At 44.3% G+C, this 16,953-nt stretch overlaps 1 protein-coding gene across 1 annotated transcript; it reads right to left on the minus strand.

The window, feature by feature from the left end:
* Window positions 1–6,509: 6,509 nt before the first annotated feature.
* LOC106889295 (coagulation factor X-like) lies at window positions 6,510–14,181 on the minus strand. The gene is made up of 5 exons (XM_014944187.1): window positions 14,024–14,181; window positions 11,288–11,419; window positions 9,350–9,525; window positions 8,534–8,654; window positions 6,510–7,767 (listed from the first exon to the last, which is right to left on the minus strand). The coding sequence occupies exons 1-5, from the start codon at window positions 14,097–14,099 to the stop codon at window positions 7,220–7,222; spliced, it is 1,053 nt and encodes a 350-aa protein (XP_014799673.1). The 5' UTR covers window positions 14,100–14,181; the 3' UTR covers window positions 6,510–7,219.
* Between the last annotated feature and the right edge of the window lie 2,772 nt (window positions 14,182–16,953).

The raw sequence follows: 16,953 nt of genomic DNA on the forward strand, positions 1-16,953 counted from the left end.
TGGGTTTTTTTCTTTTTTTTTAGCTGAATTAGAAACATAGAGACCATTCTGTGCTTTCATGTCATAAATTCCCAGCTATTATTTGAGTATGCAGTTCTTGTAACAAAGAATAATTGATCTGAGCATTCATGGGTAAATCCCAAAATGAAACTTCACTTTACATCAACTGCAGTTTTTAAAACCAGCGTCAGTGAGTAGCGAGGCAGATGAGCAGGGCAGATGACCACGTGCCTCGCCAAGGCCAGTCCCTGCCAACCCAGGGCTGATGGTGCAGCCCACATCGTAGACCCTGGTGCCTTCAGCAAATAATTAACCTCCGTATTAAAACTGCATTGTGGGAGGCTTTTCCTGCACAATCTCTGCGGAACATTGTTCCAGAAGTTCACTCAGAGTTAAAACCCTTCTAATATCAAGCTTGATTTTATTCACAGACAGTGCATAACCTTACGTATTTATTCTTCCTTCCTTGATATTTCTGCAGAACTAATTAATCTAGTCTCTCATCCTCTTTGGTTAGCTCTGTGTTGAATTTTCTTAAGCAAATGAGTTCTCTGTGCTCTCCTCAGTTCCCTGAGGCCACCAAACCCCATTGTACTTGTTCCAGACAGGAGTTTCTTGGCTGCGGAAAGGGGGAGGAGGGGGGCTGCTGTCAGTGGTCACATCTGGTGGGTGCTGGGGGGCTCAGACAGTACCTTGTGTGCCCAGAGCCACTGGGGAGGCTCACCTCGCCCTCCTCACCTTGCACAGCTTTGGCTGCATTGCTTTTCCATAATCCTCTGTCCGGCAGTGGGGCTGCCACCATAGCCCCCTACCTTCCCCCCACTCCCATCTCCTTGCCTTTACCTTCCTGTGATAATGAATATCTCTTCATGCATATGCAAAACAGAGAGTCTGGCTCCCTTCTTCATGAAAAGTATGTCACCACTTGATGTCAGCACAGGACTTTGCAGAGCCCGGCACAGAACTGCAGATCTGCAGATTTTATTTTTTTTAAACAAGCTGTTTACATATTGCAGACCTATGTCAGTTACGGAACTCTTGTAGGTATTAAGTAATTATTCAAATTAGGTCAATAATAACAACATGGAGCTTCAGAAGCTGTATTCTCACCAGACCTTAGTTTACACGGCCATTTTTTTCTTACTGTGTTTGTTTTAAACAAAGTGTTCCTTGACTGAGCAGCTGTGCCCTTGGGGATGAGCCACAGTGTGCTCAGTATGTCATGGCACTGACACAGCTTTTTCTGTATCAATATTATTGCAACAGGCTTTACATGTTAATTTTCGTATTACGATGGAAAATTGCCTAAGGAGAGGGTTTTAAAAGGGCAGTCCTTTCCTCACATCTTCCTTTACGAAGAGCTACTGGGATTGCTTTTTCCACTCCTTTAATTAACACAGTGAGCACACGGAGATGTGTTTCATTAAGGAGACCCGCACCCCATTTCCTGCAGCCCCGGTTAAGGATTGCCTCCTGCTTGAAGGGTCACTCTTTCCAGCATGAAGCTGGTGTCAGATAGGAAATCTGAAGTTCCTCAGGATGAAGTAGCTGAATTAGTTGGTCCTGCTTTAGCCACTGCTTCCCATGGAAGTGCCCCCAACCCAGCAGTGCAGCAAGCCAGGGGAAGCTGGTTGGTGTGCAGACCAGATGCCCGGGCACCGATGGGGACATGGCAATGCTACCCCCCTCAACCCGCTGCGGCCCCTGGCCAGCCACCAGCCCTGCTGCAGTGAGGACATCTGGGGGCAGCTGTCCTGAGTGACTCTGTCACCATCACATGCTTTCGGGAAACACACACCTCAGCTAGTGAAAGGGGACTACAATTATTTTCCAGAAAATGTCGCGCTCTCACTAAGCAAATAACAAAAGCTGATGGTTGGGCTTGCAGCCACGTTCCTCCCTGGAGGCGTCCTCCACGAGCGACGTGTGGGCACAATTGTGTGTCATGGACACCGAAGGTGGTTCAAGGTGAAGGGGACTGTGGTGCACTGCCCCGTGGCAGGAGGTGCAGGCTCATGGGGCAGCTCCAACCTCCCCTCTCCTCCACCTCACCCTCAACAGGGATCTGGGAACCCTGGGATGAGGGAGAGCCCACAGCTGCTTGCTGCTGCAGGGCAGGGAGGAGGAGGAGGGATGGGGACTGGGTCCACAAGGAGCAGACCCCTCCAGTTTGTGTGTCATGGACACCAAAGGTGGTTCAAGGTGAAGGGGACTGTGGTGCACTGCCCCGTGGCAGGAGGTGCAGGCTCATGGAGCAGCTCCAACCTCCCCTCCACCTCGCCTCTTTTTCTGTTTGGCCCTCAACAGGGATCTGGGAACCCTGGGATGAGGGAGAGCCCACAGCTGCTTGCTGCTGCAGGGCAGGGAGGAGGAGGAGGGATGGGGACTGGGTCCACAAGGAGCAGACCCCTCCAGTGTTATCTTGTGCCATGCACCCAGGTCCAGTCCTGTGTGCCTGTTGCCAGACCTCAGCTCTGGGAGCACAGGGGCAGAAGAAAATGGGAGGATATGGTTTCTCTGATGTGCTTAGAGATGCCTAAGTTGGTGGTTAGTGAACCAGCAATAACAAGGGCCCCTCCAAGCCCCTCTGCTCTGAGCCATCTGTGCTACTGGTGGGGCTGGTGAATTTTTAACCTCTGCCTCCTCTCCTGCCCCCTTTTGCCTCTGATGCAGTTCCTCAAAAGCCCACCAGCTTCCTCTGTGCTCTCCCCTTGCTCCAGGTTGCTGTCATGGTTTAGCCCTGGCTGGCAACTGGGACCATACATCCCTTCACTCACTCCATCCTCCTCACAGTAGGGCAGGGAGAAAAAGGACAAAAAACCCACTCGTGGGTTTATATAAACACCGTTTAATAGAATATTAATGAAAGAGAAAAAAAATGGTAAAAGAATATACAATATAAAGTTATGCAATACAAATTGCTCTCACCACCCCATGATTGATTGCCCATCCCAAGCACGGGTTGTGGATCCCTGCCCCCCAGCCAACCCCCATTTCTATACTCCCAAGCACGGATTGTGGATCCCTGCCCCCCACCAACCCCCATTTCTATACTGACCATGATGTCTATGGTATGGAATATTCCTTTGGACAGTTTGTTCTATGTTCCCTCTCATCTTCTGTGGGAAGGTGAAAAAGTCCCTGACTTGGCATAAACATTACTTAGCAACAACCAAACCAATCTGTGTTATCAGCATTATTCTCATACTAAATCCAAACCACAGCAGCTACTAGGAAGAAAATTAACTCTGGCCCAGCTGAAACCAGGACAGTTACCCAGAGCCCCAGCTGGCAGGGTGAGGAGGTAGGAGCAGGCATGGACGATTGACAGACTTGCAGCCCCACTGCGGCCCACTGTGGGCAATGCCTGTCCCCTCCCAGGTGGCACAGGGCAGCAGACAGAGAGTGGCCCTGTCACCACTTTTTCTAACTCCCCGTGGCTACAGCAAGCCACCTCCTTGTCCCCCATGTCATCATTCTCCATGCAGGTCACCCATCTCCCACCTCCTGCCCAGCAAACAGAAGACAAAACCTGCCCCATGCCCTGAGTATCAGTGGCTCCCTAAATCACTATCCCTTTGCCTAAGGCAGAGGAAAGGACCACGACTGGCTGCCCCCTGCCCAGCTGGTCTCGCCCTTCCCACAGGGAAGAGCTCTGGAGAAGCTGCAGGTAAATCACAGCAATCCCTGCCAGCTCCAAAGAGACGGACAGGGCAGAAGCCAGGATTTACTGTGGCTTAATTTAGCAATTCCTCTGTCAGAGGGCTCATATATTGTGGCTCTTTAGGTTTTTCTTGGCATAGAGAATATGGAAATGGAAGCAGCAGGTTCAGGAACAAGGGAGAGCTTTTTCAAATTAAAGAAGCAGCTCTCCCTTGCAGACAACTGTTTAGGAACAACAAAATGGGAGCACATCCCTCAGCCCTGACTAAACACCAGCTGGTCCAAAACAGGTGACTGTGGTCATGTGTAGTCTTGGTCAAGAGCTAGCAATGAGCGACACAAACTAATCCCATTTACATGCCAATGTACACTCTGCTCATATGAAGCACCATTATCAGTATTCATGCCTATAAGCAGCACAGGCCTTTGCATGTACAGAAGCTGATCAGAGCGCTGGAGCCCCTCTCCTATGAAGACAGGCTGAAAGAATTGGGGTTGTTCAGTCTGGAGAAGAGAAAGTGGCGGGGACACCTTATAGCAGCCTTTCAGCACCTAAAGGGGCCTATAGGAAAGATGGGGAGGGACTCTTATCAGGGATTGTAACAACAGGACGAGGGGTAATGGTTTTAAACAGAAGTGTAACAACAGGATGAGGGGTAATGGTTTTAAACAGAAAGAGGGGAAATTTAGATTAGATATAAGGAAGGAATTTTTTACTGTGAGGGTAGTGAAAGCAGGTGGTGGTGGTGGAACTGGTTGCCCAGAGAAGTTGTGGATGCCCCATCCCTGGAAGTGTTCAAGGCCAGGCTGGATGGGGCTTTGAGCCACCTGCTCTAGTGGGAGGTGTCCCTGCCCATGGCAGGGGGGTTGGAATTAAATGATCTTTAAGGTTGCTTCCAACTTGAACCATTCTATGATTCTAAGCTACAAAAATGTCAGCTAATCTTTACCTGGCTAGCAGAAAGGGTTAATTCTTGGTGAGAATAAAATGGGTTATAATTCACTTGAACACTTGGACTGTCATCAGCCAGTTCTGCTCACCACCTGCAGAAAAAAAAAAAAAGGCTTTTCTTGCCAAATCCAAAGTGCATCCACATTTCTAAAAGCTAGAGGAACTTGCAGCCATTTCAGAGTCTCAGCACTGCCCTTCTGGCGTGGTTACAGATTGCAGGAAATCCTGGGGAAGTGGGTAGGGGGGAGGAATGCAACCCCAGGGACCGCTGATTCTCTCGCGTGGATGCTGCACCCACAACAAGAACTTGAGCCTGGCCACAAGGTTGTGCAAGTCTCCTGACAGCCTGGTAGCAAAAACCAAAGCCACCTTAGAATTACTTTGACATCTGCCCCATCCCCGGAAGCATTCCAGGCCAGTTTGGATGGGGCTTTGAGCAACCTGATCTAGTGGAGGATGTCCCTGCCCATGGCAGGGGGATTGGAACTAGATGATCATAGAATCGTAGAATGGTTAGAGTTGGAAGGGACCTTAAAGATCATTGAGTTCCAGCCCCCTTGCCACGGGCAGGGACACCTCCCACTAGAGCAGGTTACTCCCATCCAGCCTGACCTTTGATCTTTGATGGTCCCTTCCAACCCAAAGCCCATCCAACCTGGCCTTTGATCTTTGATGGTCCCTTCCAACCCAAAGTCTTCTATAGTTGTGTGACCTCCGTAGATGCAAGCACTGACATTTTCCATTTCTTTGTGTGACCTCTGTAGATGCAAGCACTGACATTTTCCATTTCTCTCCATATACTGCTAAAAATACCAATTGATGTTAGTATTTCTATTATTAAAATATATTCTTTCTTTACTTCACCTTTATGTTTCTTTACCATATTTCAATTATTAAAATAGATTTCTTTACTTCACCTTTATGTTTCTTTACCTTTTTTTCTCACTTTTGTCTTAACATCCTTTTCCCTACCAAAATTGTAACCAACAAAACTGGGTATGGAAGAGCCAGAGGACGTAGAACACATGCACAGACATGGAGAGATGGATGGCAACGAGGGGATGGGTCAGCAAGTGCAAGCCCCATGCAATAGCCTCCCTGTAGTCCCTGGGACACATCGGCCCATGGTTCCATGTATCAGATTCAGTTCTCTCAATATATAGTGTAGGGCTGGCCTATAATCAGAGGTTTCAATGGAGATTCTTCTATGGGAAGTCAAGTAAGGGTAAATCCTTTGGAGCAGTGACGTCAGGGGGTTGCATATGCAGCCGTCAGGGGCTTGAACTTCTTTCTGTGGCTTGAATGCCATGACCTGTGATGTGCTGCCACTCCAGCATTTAATTCTTTTGGCATTTAATTTAATTTAATTCTGAAGTTCAGGAGATGTGTCAGAAAAATGTGGGGAAATAGTACAAATGGAACAGACTCTACCATGATTTCTCTGAGATTTTTGTAGAGTCATTGCAGGACCAACTTAACCACCCTATTCCTTTCAAACTGATTAACACAATCCGTATTAATAATTACCCCGAAATGGTGACTTTAAAAACTTGCAAACTGGATATTGTGAAGCCAGGGAACGGGAAAAGTTTTGCATGTTTTATGCCACAATATCATTTGGAACATCCATCTTTTCCTCTCTTCCAAAATATGTACTGACATACTTTTTAAAGTACATCACAGAGCACTTAATTTTTCTGTAGAGACTCAAACATCTTAATATCTAGTTCACCATTTTTATGTACCACTGAGCTGGCTGAAAAGCAAGCCTTTTTTTCCTCCTGGACTGGAATAAGTCAGACAGAGGGTGTCAGGTTCAGCTGATGAGAGAATCAGGCTTTTCTTAGTCTTGAAAAATTATTCATCCTTGTAGATTTAAAAAACGCTTCAGTAATTTGCAGGGTATGCAATGCATTTACTTTATTATAGCCAAAATCATGACATCAAAAACGCTGGTGAAGAAAGTATCTCAGAAAGAAAGCAAGAAAATATCAGACCAGTGATTTTGGTGATGATAAGGAAGCCCTTACAATCCAATGAAATTCATCTAACAACTCATTTGATTCAGTGACATGCCCAGTTATTTAGACTCGTGTGGATACATGGGTGGTTTTTGAATTTTCTAGCTTTTTCTGTGTACACATACACGTATATAAATCTATAAAATTAGGTAGCTTTTCCAGAGGCTTTTAAAATGCTGTCCTACTCTGATGCTGTCTTACTTTGCTATGATCCTAGTTTGGTTTCTTTCTATAAAGCATGTAGTGCCACAGAAATGTTGAGTTAGTTCCAACTTTCCTTGCAGTGGGAGGGGCCTTATCAGCACATGCAAAACCTTCAATTGACAAATTTAGGTTGTCACAACAAGAGCAGAAGGAGTACCTAAACCAAACAAATTTCAATATTGTCCAAAACCAGTAAGCTCTGTTTGAAGCCCAACCCCACCTTCTGAAAACCAGGCATTAGCTCATGAAGAAGTAGATGGTGTCTCTTATGGGAAGCACAAACTATCAGAATTTTAGTGAGCATGTTAAAAAGCGAAAAATATTACTTAGGGATCAGGTTTGATGGCTAAGACAATTAGGTTTGTTAAATGTCAAACCACTAAGAGTTTTCTGTCAAAACGCTTCTTATCCAGGGTAAGAACTTTGACAAGTTGGTGTAAACTCCATATTTCCCTTTCCTTCCACACCCTTCTCCCCAGCTGATGATACCAGTAACAAAATAAGTGCCATTGTATTGGGTTACATGGGGGCCTCCTCCATCTCCCTGGCAGACATCTTCTCCATCTTTATCATATCCAGCACAGAACATTTTTCTTGTGACTGGGTTACGAAGGGCAAGCTTGCAAGTGTTCCTGTCCACATAAGGGATTTGAAGCACTTTCATTCTTTTGACTGGCTGCCCACCTACAAACCTCTTCCCAAAGCCACTGACAATTCCAAACGTTTGATTCATCAGAACGTTCTTAGCAAAGTCTTCTTCTGGAAGGCATGCTGGGACAACATCTTCAGAAAACGTGATAGGTTCCTCTAATTTGAGAAGGGCTATATCATTCTCAAAAGTTTCTGCATCAAATTCCGCGTGTGCAATTATTTTTTCCACTCTGTGCATTGATCTACTTGGCTCTTCATTATCTTTGTCCACCATCCCTGTGTCAGATTATTAAAGTAGTTGTTAATAAGACAATACCAACAGTTGCCCCTCTCATTTTTAGAGCAACATAGTCAAACAGGCTTAAACACAGTATAGATATTCATTGTCTTTTAAAACCTTAACATTCTGCATGCAAAAATTTCTGAGTATTATATATATTTAGTCTTTCTCAATTTGCATAAAGTCTCTTTGGGAATTAAATGGACAGACAACTGGAGCTTAGGTAAACATAATTTTTGCTTTCCTCTTGTAGGCTGACTCCAATTTTTATGACTCAGAACACCATTTTTCAGTGCTTAGAAGTTGTGATAAACTACTTTTTCATAAATGACACTAATAAATAATAAATCGGAGGTTTCGGGTATGGAACAGTCTCAGACTAGTATCTACATGCTGTCAAAATAGTTATGGCTCACATCTGAATGAGGCATCTGAAATTCTTCGAGGTTTGGCCAAGACAGGAAATTGCATTGGTGTCATGTTAGACCAATTTAATTACATCAGCTCAACCTTACTTGCTCGTATACCTTCCTGGTTTTTATTTGGCTTGTATCATATACCAGCTATGCTAGGCCACGGCCAAGCTTAAAGAAACTGTCCATTCAACAAAGCTGAACATGTATTTCACTGTTAGTCAAGGGACAAGACGAGGCAGTGAGAAATAAAAAGAAGGTAAGAAAAACTCTTGCACGGAGTTCAGTGTCCTCCAACACAGAACTGTTTCTTATTTTTGTAGTAAAGGGCAAAATGAGAAGCACTTACCAACAAGGACCCCCAAGTTTTTATACTGGTTAACACAATGAGCTCCAGAAAGTATAAAATACTCATTCAGAATTGTCCCCCCACAAAACCAGTCACCCTCCTCATCTTCTACTAGAACAGCCTGCAAAGAGAGAGAAGGAAGATAAAGCACAAAAACACACATACAGAGAAATCCTGAGCAGCCAGCTGAGATTCAAGCAGTTTTTCTGACAGTAGACATTTTCATACATATTTTCTGTCAAAGGTATCCTTCATTCAGAGTTCATGAGAGTTACACTGGGGAGTAGCCACCACAGTGGGAAACTTGTCAAGACAGGCTTTTTTCCCAGCTCAAAGCAGAATTTGCGCATTCATGTTTTTTTTACCAACAGGTTCTGCTTGCTGTTGTTTAAACAAAATTTAGCTGATATTGTAATAGCGCTATTTCTGTTGGGGTTTCTTTTGTTTCTTGGCCACAACAGGACCTCAGGCTGTTCTTCTGATGCTGCAACCTGACTAATGGGGTGGCTGGCAGGGAAGGGGCCCGGTGGCTCATCCAGCTCTACGTCCCATATCTGCAACCCTAATCCTTCCTGGCCTCCTCCTCTCAGCATTTGCTTGATGCTGAAACGAAGGCACAACCTCACTCATGGTAGGAGACCTGTGCAGAATCACACTACTCAAGAGGGGGACAGCCACCCCAAAAGCTGACACCTGGGAATTCTGTCTCAAATCAAGTTAGCCCCCCTTGGGAAGCGGGGATGAGTATGATGAAGAGAGAATGGTCCTGGTGGAGCCTGGTCAGGTGTTAAATATCTCAGGATAAGGGTGCCTTACATGCCATGGGGACACACTGGGCAAACTGTCAGCCTCCCCGGTGACCTCTGGATGGCTGCTTGGGGCCTCAGCGGTTTCCTCATTTTCAGGATGAGCATCTGGACTTGCTGTGGGTCCTCCAACTTTCTCTCGACCAACTTTATGATTTCTCTGAAGTTTACCACACGGGAACTTGACTGCAAAGGCAAAACCAAAATGCTAATACCTGACTGGGAAATACTGGGACTTTGAGGCACATGTCACATGCTCCTGTCCGTAACACTGAGCAAACAGCTGTGAAGGGCTCAGCTTCTGTTACCAGCCTTCACTTTAGCTCAGAGCTACCTTTCTTGCTCATTTAAGCCAACATGTAGGATGTGGAGGACCATGGCCTTCCATCTCTGTGAGGGATGGTGCCTGTGCTGTCCCTGAGGCGCTGAGCCAGGTGACATACAAGGGACAGTAACCTCCAGCAGAGCAGAAGGACAGACAGTTGCTGTTGAAAACAATCTCTGTCACCGAAGTGCCGCTCAACAGAGCTTGTCTGACAGAGCCCTTGACATAAGGGACAGTTTCGTGGCCAGAAAAAATAAATTTGGCTTCCAGTGCACCTTGTGTTGTTTGTCATCGCAAGAAATAATTCAAACCTGTTGTAACATGGGTTTTGCAGTCAAAAGCAGCCCTTAGAGTTACAGATAGGTATCTACAGTGAAGAAAAATGGCTTGCAGGGAAACAGGTCACTTTCAGGGAATCAATTCTTCATGAAAATGAGAGAAAAAGTGCTTAACAGTTCATGAAAAACTCCTTGACAGTAGCCTTTTGCAATTGAATTAGATAGGTAGATGTCCTTATCAGCGGTGGCTCTGCTAGATTTTTCAAGAAATTAAGAAAAACTTTGCAATACGAAAGGACCAGAATGGTTGAAAAATGAAAATCATTTTCCAGTTCTAAAACTCACCCATTTTGAGCAAGTGGGCAAATGGGTTTAGAATTTTCAAAGTACTGAAAAGTTAAACATCTTCCATTGTTGGCACCACTTTTTTTTGTATACCTGGTGTTATTAAATCTTTTGCAATTGGGAAATTGAGCAAAGTATTCTATGTTAGGAATTATAAACTCATGACAGCAATTTGAGATTAAATTGCAAAGCACATTACAACAAATAGCATCAGGCATACAGAAGAATAAACTAACTGGTAATGTTCACTTTGAATGGAGACAAAGCTGATGGATTTAAATTTGATGTCAGTAGTATTCATGTATTTAGGTTACTATAGAAAAAAAAAAGATTACAGAAAACATGTTTTTAGAAGAAAATAGAAGGGCGGGTTATATTCCTTTGAAATGGAACAGGTGGTATTTAAGGGGAAACAAGTGAGATACAACTGCAATCACATTATGTCATTATCACTGAAATGATAATGAGTCCTTGTGAACTCTACATTGTAAAGGGAGAAGTTTCTTTGGTTCCTACTCATTTGGATCTGTAGATATCCAGCACAAGATGGAGGCCTTGAAAACAGACACCAATTCTCACCAATGAGAAATCTAACCCATTCCTTTCTAACAAAATCTCCTGAAGCTTGAGAGGTTTGTTTCAATCTGTGAGTGAAGAGAAATCAGAGCCCCGTTGTAACCCCATATGGCTGTCTACCTGCTGGGACATAGGTTTTGCAGTCTGCTCTGAGAACGCACCCGTTTACACAGAATACTTCCCTGCATTTTTTTGGCCACTGCTCATTGCTCACGGTTGCATAATTTGATGTTACTTAAATTATGACCTTTGGCTAAGATCTTATTAACTTTGTCGGCAACACCTCAAGCAAGCAATGTGAAAGGTGTGAAGAGCTAACATGATTCCTCATGCTACAACAGCACTGCAACACACCAGCAGGTCCCAAACAAGACGAAGATGTGATGTGTGTCCCATAGAAGGAGCTTTAAGTTTGGCTTCATACCTATGGGAACGCAGGTTTTGTTGTCATTGCCCAGGGCATAGCCAGCAGCACAGGAACATACGACTTGGTCATCTTCAGCTTTGCAGAACTGCTCACAGTTCCCATTGTTGACTTTGCATGCATTTGGTATGGCTGCAAAGGGGATAAATTTATAGGCAGGTTACAAACTTGTGGTCATTTAATAAAAGCACAAGCAGCTCATAAAACCTCGCTTGCAAGCATTAGTCAACCCCTCCACCATTTGGGGAAATTTTGTGCAATTCCTGCCAAAGGACTTAGTAACAACAGTTGCACCTATCATTATTTTTAAAATGGTAAGTTGTCAACATTAGGTAGACCACTATTATTTTACATCCTATTCTGCGTTTCCCAGCTATAACTGACAACTCTTTGAGGTCAAAGGAAGGGATAGTCCATACTCACCAGTACCACCATCGTACTAAGGCAAGATGAACATGGGTGCGGGTGAGAGGCTAAAACTAGCAACAACTAAAGTATCAGTAATTAATGAAGTACTGGACTTTTGGTAGACCCTTGCCATATTCCTTTTCCATCTGTATAAAGCTCACAGTACTCACCTGAGCTCAGTCCCTGGCACCGCAAGATCACAGGCAGAATGGGAGAGCTCTTCCTGGCACTAACAGTCTGAGAGCAAGAAGTAAACCAGTCCTAGCAGATGCTGTTTAACCTGTTCCTATAGATTCACAATGAGATTCCACAGCTGGCCCACGCAGCCTAATCTGCTCCTTAACTAGTCTTATAATGTCTAAAAAGTGTTTCCTAATATCTAAACTGAGTGTCCCTCACTGTGGTGGGATCCCATTACTTCTAGTCCTAGCTGTTCATCCCCATGAAAATGGAGATTTCTTGGTTTTATTACATTTTACAAATTTCCTTGGTTGTGTATTGCAGGACCAAGGGTGAAATTTTGTTTATGTTTTTACTGAATTGCCTTCTATTTATTTTGGACCACTGTTCCAGTTTCACAAGGTTGTCTTGAACTCTCATCCCAATTTATGGTAGTCCTTTCAGTCTAGAATGAGCTATAAATTCAGTGAGCAAACACTCTCTTCCATCTTACATGTTCCTGTGGAAAATACCAACTATCTGAGGTCCTGTGTGGAGCCCTGTATGGAGCCCTGCACATTCTGCACGTATAATCTTTCAACCAATTAGTATGGTTTCTCAATCAGAGGTGCACCAAATTTATAGTAGTTTAATCCAGGTCATGTTTCTCTTTCTGTTACAATAAAAGCATTATATAAAATGATGTTAGAAGGCTCCCTTAATGGAGAAATCTGACTTGTACTGCATCTTTTGCAGCCACCCAGCCTGTTATCCTGTCCTTGGGGGAGATTGATGTGATTTGTTCCTAACTAGTGCAACTCAGCAGTTTCTTTTCTCCTTGTTGGGCACAAATAATCTCGTACCTTAGGGAATAAAATATAGGAAATAAAACTATAGAGAATCAAAATCTTCTTCTCCTTTGGGAATGGGCTAACATTCCTCTTGGTCTCTCTTCCAATATCCATAAACTTAGATCAGGCCTAGATTTTCACATCATGTTTATCTTACTCTATTTACTCCTAAGCTTTTCTGGTTTTATGTCAGGATGTTTGCAATTCTTTTATACAGATCTAGATTTTTCTATATGTCCTTCTGGATGTCAAGTCATAAAGGAGCTCATGATTTTACCTAATCCTCCTGTCCTTTCTTGACCTTGACATAGTTTGGACATATGCCTTACACACTTTGGGGTTTTGTGGGTTTTTTTAGAAGTAGCCAGATCTTTCCCTCTTTTAAATGATACATTAATTTTATTCTCTTGTTTTTCTTTACTTCCCTTATGAGCTCTGTCATTTTACAGATATTTTTATTAAAGTAATATTCTGTCTTTGTATTGTCAGCCACTTCTAATCCATTGATTGAAATTAAACGTTGATGAATGCACTCAAAATTTCAAAATTGCTTCCTACATGCTTGTTTGAGAAAATTTTTCTTGAAACATTCTGAATACTCTCAGGGCACCGTATGTCCCATTAAGTATCTTTTCCACCTCTGGGATGTCAAAATCTCCCTCTTACTCCCAGCTCTTGTAATGTTGGTGACTCAGGTGTTTGTTCAGTTGTGTCCAACCAGTCCGCTGTAATCACCAAATGACTTTTACAGCAAAAGTAAACAACAAAGCATGCATCATGTCTGCTGTATGATTCACACGCTTTACTCCACAGAGAAGCACCTCAGGCTCCAACCTCAAAGACAGGTGGGACACTTCCTCAAGTGGAGATAGGATGTTTGTGTTGAGACTCAGACAAGCACAGTGGGTGACGGTGTGGGGTTCTCGTTCCCCTCTGCACTGTTAAACCTTGTGGGGCTCATTTTGTCACCCAACAGCTTACGAATCGATAGTAAGGATTATTTAATTATCACATCTCTTGAGGACGTGAAGAACAACACATTGTTTGTGCTGCCAGTTTGAAAGCCCTGCATATTGACATATTAACTCCGTATTTTACTCTGACACAATTATTTCAGGCCAAAATGTTATGCCTCTAATGACTCAGGCCTGGATATTATCGCACTGCAGCAGACAAATTGGAGCAAGGCAGGTGAGAAAGCAAAGCTACCAGGTTTTCGCTCATGTCACCCTGGTCCACAAAGCACAAATAACGGCATGTAATTACCTGTGTGCTTTAGGCAAAGCCGCACAAAGCCAAGTTAAAGCAAAGGCTGTACCTGTCTGCACCATCTGAAGGAAAAGGAGGACAACGGGAAAAAGCCACATTGTCCCGTGATGACTTGCCGTTGCCATCCTCCGAGCTCACTGTCCGTCTCCCACCCGTTTGTCTGCAGGGCTCTGGGGCAGCTACTAAATGAGAAACACTACAGTACAAAGGTCATCAACACACGAGAAAACAAAACCTCTAAGAGCAAAGCCTGGGCTCAACGTCAGCATGGGACAACATTAAAACAGAAAATAGCCAATGTGCTGCAGCAGTGCCACCCTGATAGTTTGTGGGTGCCTCCCGTCAGCAAAGTCCCTCTCTCCTGCATGGGCAGCATGGAGATGAGTTTACCACCAAGGCTGTGAAACTTGTGTATTTGAGACTCCTCAGGAAGAAGGGACTCCATAAACAAGGGCAGGTTCTGCCTCAGCAGAATAACATGTGGTCACATGGTTGAACTTGGATATGCCTTCTTCACTGTCAAGCATTTGGAACAGGCTGCCCAGGGAAGTGGTTGAGTCACCATACCATGATATAGCACGACGTATTTAAAAGATGTGTAGATGTAGTGCTGAGGGACATAGTTTAGTGGTGGACTTGGCAGTTAGGTTTACAGTTGGACTCAATAATCTTAAAAGTCTTTTCCAATGTAAATGATTCGATGATTCTATGCTACCGAAACACACACAGAGTCTCTTGCCCAGATACATCATCTTGGACTAGGATTGAGCAATACCCTACCTCTTCTGTTCTTCATATTTGTCTTTTGCAAAGCCTCAAAGTGATTGCAGTCTTTACTTACCATCCTCCCTTTCTTCCCTTTCTTCTCAGGACTGGGTTTTCCTTTAAGGCTGAGGAAGCCTGATCACTAGGGGGTAGATTAGAGCTTCTCCCTCCACCATCTTTGGTAAATATCAGCTCTTACCTAAACCAGCAGTGTTTGCTTGCCAAGAGGGGTTCTGGTATTTTAAAACCTACCAGTTTACACATCAGCTCTGTGCTGTACCTCTTGTCTGGATTTTACAATCTCTTCAAATTTTGCTATGTGCAATTACCCCAAAACGATTAGTCTACACCAAAAAAAGGTGTGCTTTAATTCTTTTCCTCTCCTCTCCTCTCCTCTCCTCTCCTCTCCTCTCCTCTCCGGAAGAAGGAGAGATGGAAACCCCTCATGCCCCGATCCTTGTGAGCACAATCCTGCAGTGTCTAAGTGCGTGTGTGTTCACTAGGACTGCTCCATCGTCTCTCTGCTCCTGCCCACACAGCGATGTGTAGTGAACAAGGACCTCCATATCAGTAGGAGGCCAAGATGACTGTGGGTGCAATGGTACAGGATGAAAGGCTCTCTAGGGACAAGTTTCATTTGTAAAAGACATACTCCAATTGCAAAGTCTCTCATACTCTGTAGAATAATGACACTTCTTTTCTAAACACGGGCATGTTGCACACAAAGGTGGACTTTTATCACCCTCTTGCATACTTAGCTGTTAAACCAGCTCTGTGCTTGCTCTCAAGGCCCTTGGCTTGACAGAGACCTATATACACACCAGCTAGTAAAACCCAGCTACCGCCACCATTGCCAGGAGGGCCTCCCCTCAACCACCTCAACACCTTATACAGTCCAGTCTGAGTTTCACTTCAGTCCTCAGGCTTCACTGAAGTAGAAGAATGCCATTTGCACAAGTACAGGAGTAGGATGTGGGTAGCACCTCATCCTGAGGAAGTCTCTTTGCAGAGGAATATTTCACCCTGATGGAGCGCAGGGCAGGCCACCTGTGGGACAAGGGATTAGAACAGGAATCCAGTAGACAGAAGAAGTCAGGGAACAAACACTGCTGCGCAAACATGGGAGTAGGCCAAGTGAGGGTTTATACAGGTGAAGACCATCCAGCTGGGGTAACTGACCCGCAGTCCTTCCTGCCCGCATTTCCTGCTGACTGCAGCAATACCTTGCTGCTCTGCAGAGTTGTATTTCTAGTTTTTCAACCTGGTTTGCTCACACCACCTGCTATACAAAACTAGCCAGTACCAGCTCAAACCCTAAGAGATAATTAGCAGGTGGCCAGTGAAGTTGAGTGTACCTCAGACAACAGGGGACTATAACAGATTGGAGGTGCCTTGGAAAGGCCATCAGGATGGTTAGGGGCATAGAGCATATAATGTACAATAAAAGGCTGAAAGGTCTGGGTTTGTTCAGCCAGGGAGAGCTGCGGGATCTAACTGAAGTCTTCCACTGCCTCAATGGGGATTACAGGGAAGACAGGGCCAACCAGTCCCCAGAGGTTCCCATAGAAAGAAGATGAGGCAGGAGTCAGAGGTTGCAACAAGGAAAATTCCCCTTGGACATGAGAAATTTTATCCACGAGAGTGCTAAAGCACAGGAACAGGTTCCTGGAAGGTAGAAAAAAAATCTCTGCTTCTGAAGTTTTTCAAAACAACATACTCTAACTTTCATGTTAGACATGCTTTGAGCATGGAGTTGGGCCAGATCACATTTGTCTGTCCCTTCCATTGTAAATTTTGCCATGATTTCTGCAACTAGGACTGAAGCTGAAAAGGTTTAAAGAATAATATATGGAGGAACACTACTCCGCATACAAAAAAACCATCTGAATGTGGAGCTTCTGCCTGGAAACCTTACAGCACAGATCAGATCATAGTACCTGAACAGACTATGTGTGGGAAATAATTGGTTGAGTTTGCCTCTTTCCATGAAAATTAGTATATTGGCATCTAGCTTGCCATTTATGAACATCTAGGCCAGAGAAAGTCAATTTTAATTACCTGCCTCCATTCTCTACCTCCTCATCAGCCTTGACATAAGGCGGGTGAAACTTGTCACGCACATTTGTTTAGTGACATCCACTCTTTCTTCACTCTCAAACGAGATTTTGTCTTCATATATTTGTAAACTGACTAGAAGGAATAGATAAATAAAAA

This window comes from Calidris pugnax, unplaced genomic scaffold (genome assembly GCF_001431845.1).
Source record: "Calidris pugnax isolate Ruff unplaced genomic scaffold, ASM143184v1 scaffold69, whole genome shotgun sequence".
Lineage (NCBI taxonomy): Eukaryota > Metazoa > Chordata > Aves > Charadriiformes > Scolopacidae > Calidris > Calidris pugnax.

Excerpts from the sequence above, each read along its gene's own strand:
- LOC106889295 (XM_014944187.1), bottom strand. The coding sequence starts at position 14,099 with ATGGCAACGGCAAGTCATCACGGGACAATGTGGCTTTTTCCCGTTGTC. Across the intron at positions 8,655-9,349 it reads CCAGTGTGTCCCCATGGCAT|GCTGTTCTAGTAGAAGATGA; the intron begins GTAAGGCACCCT and ends CTCTCTTTGCAG. Across the intron at positions 7,768-8,533 it reads AAACTTGGGGGTCCTTGTTG|GGATGGTGGACAAAGATAAT; the intron begins GTAAGTGCTTCT and ends AATCTGACACAG.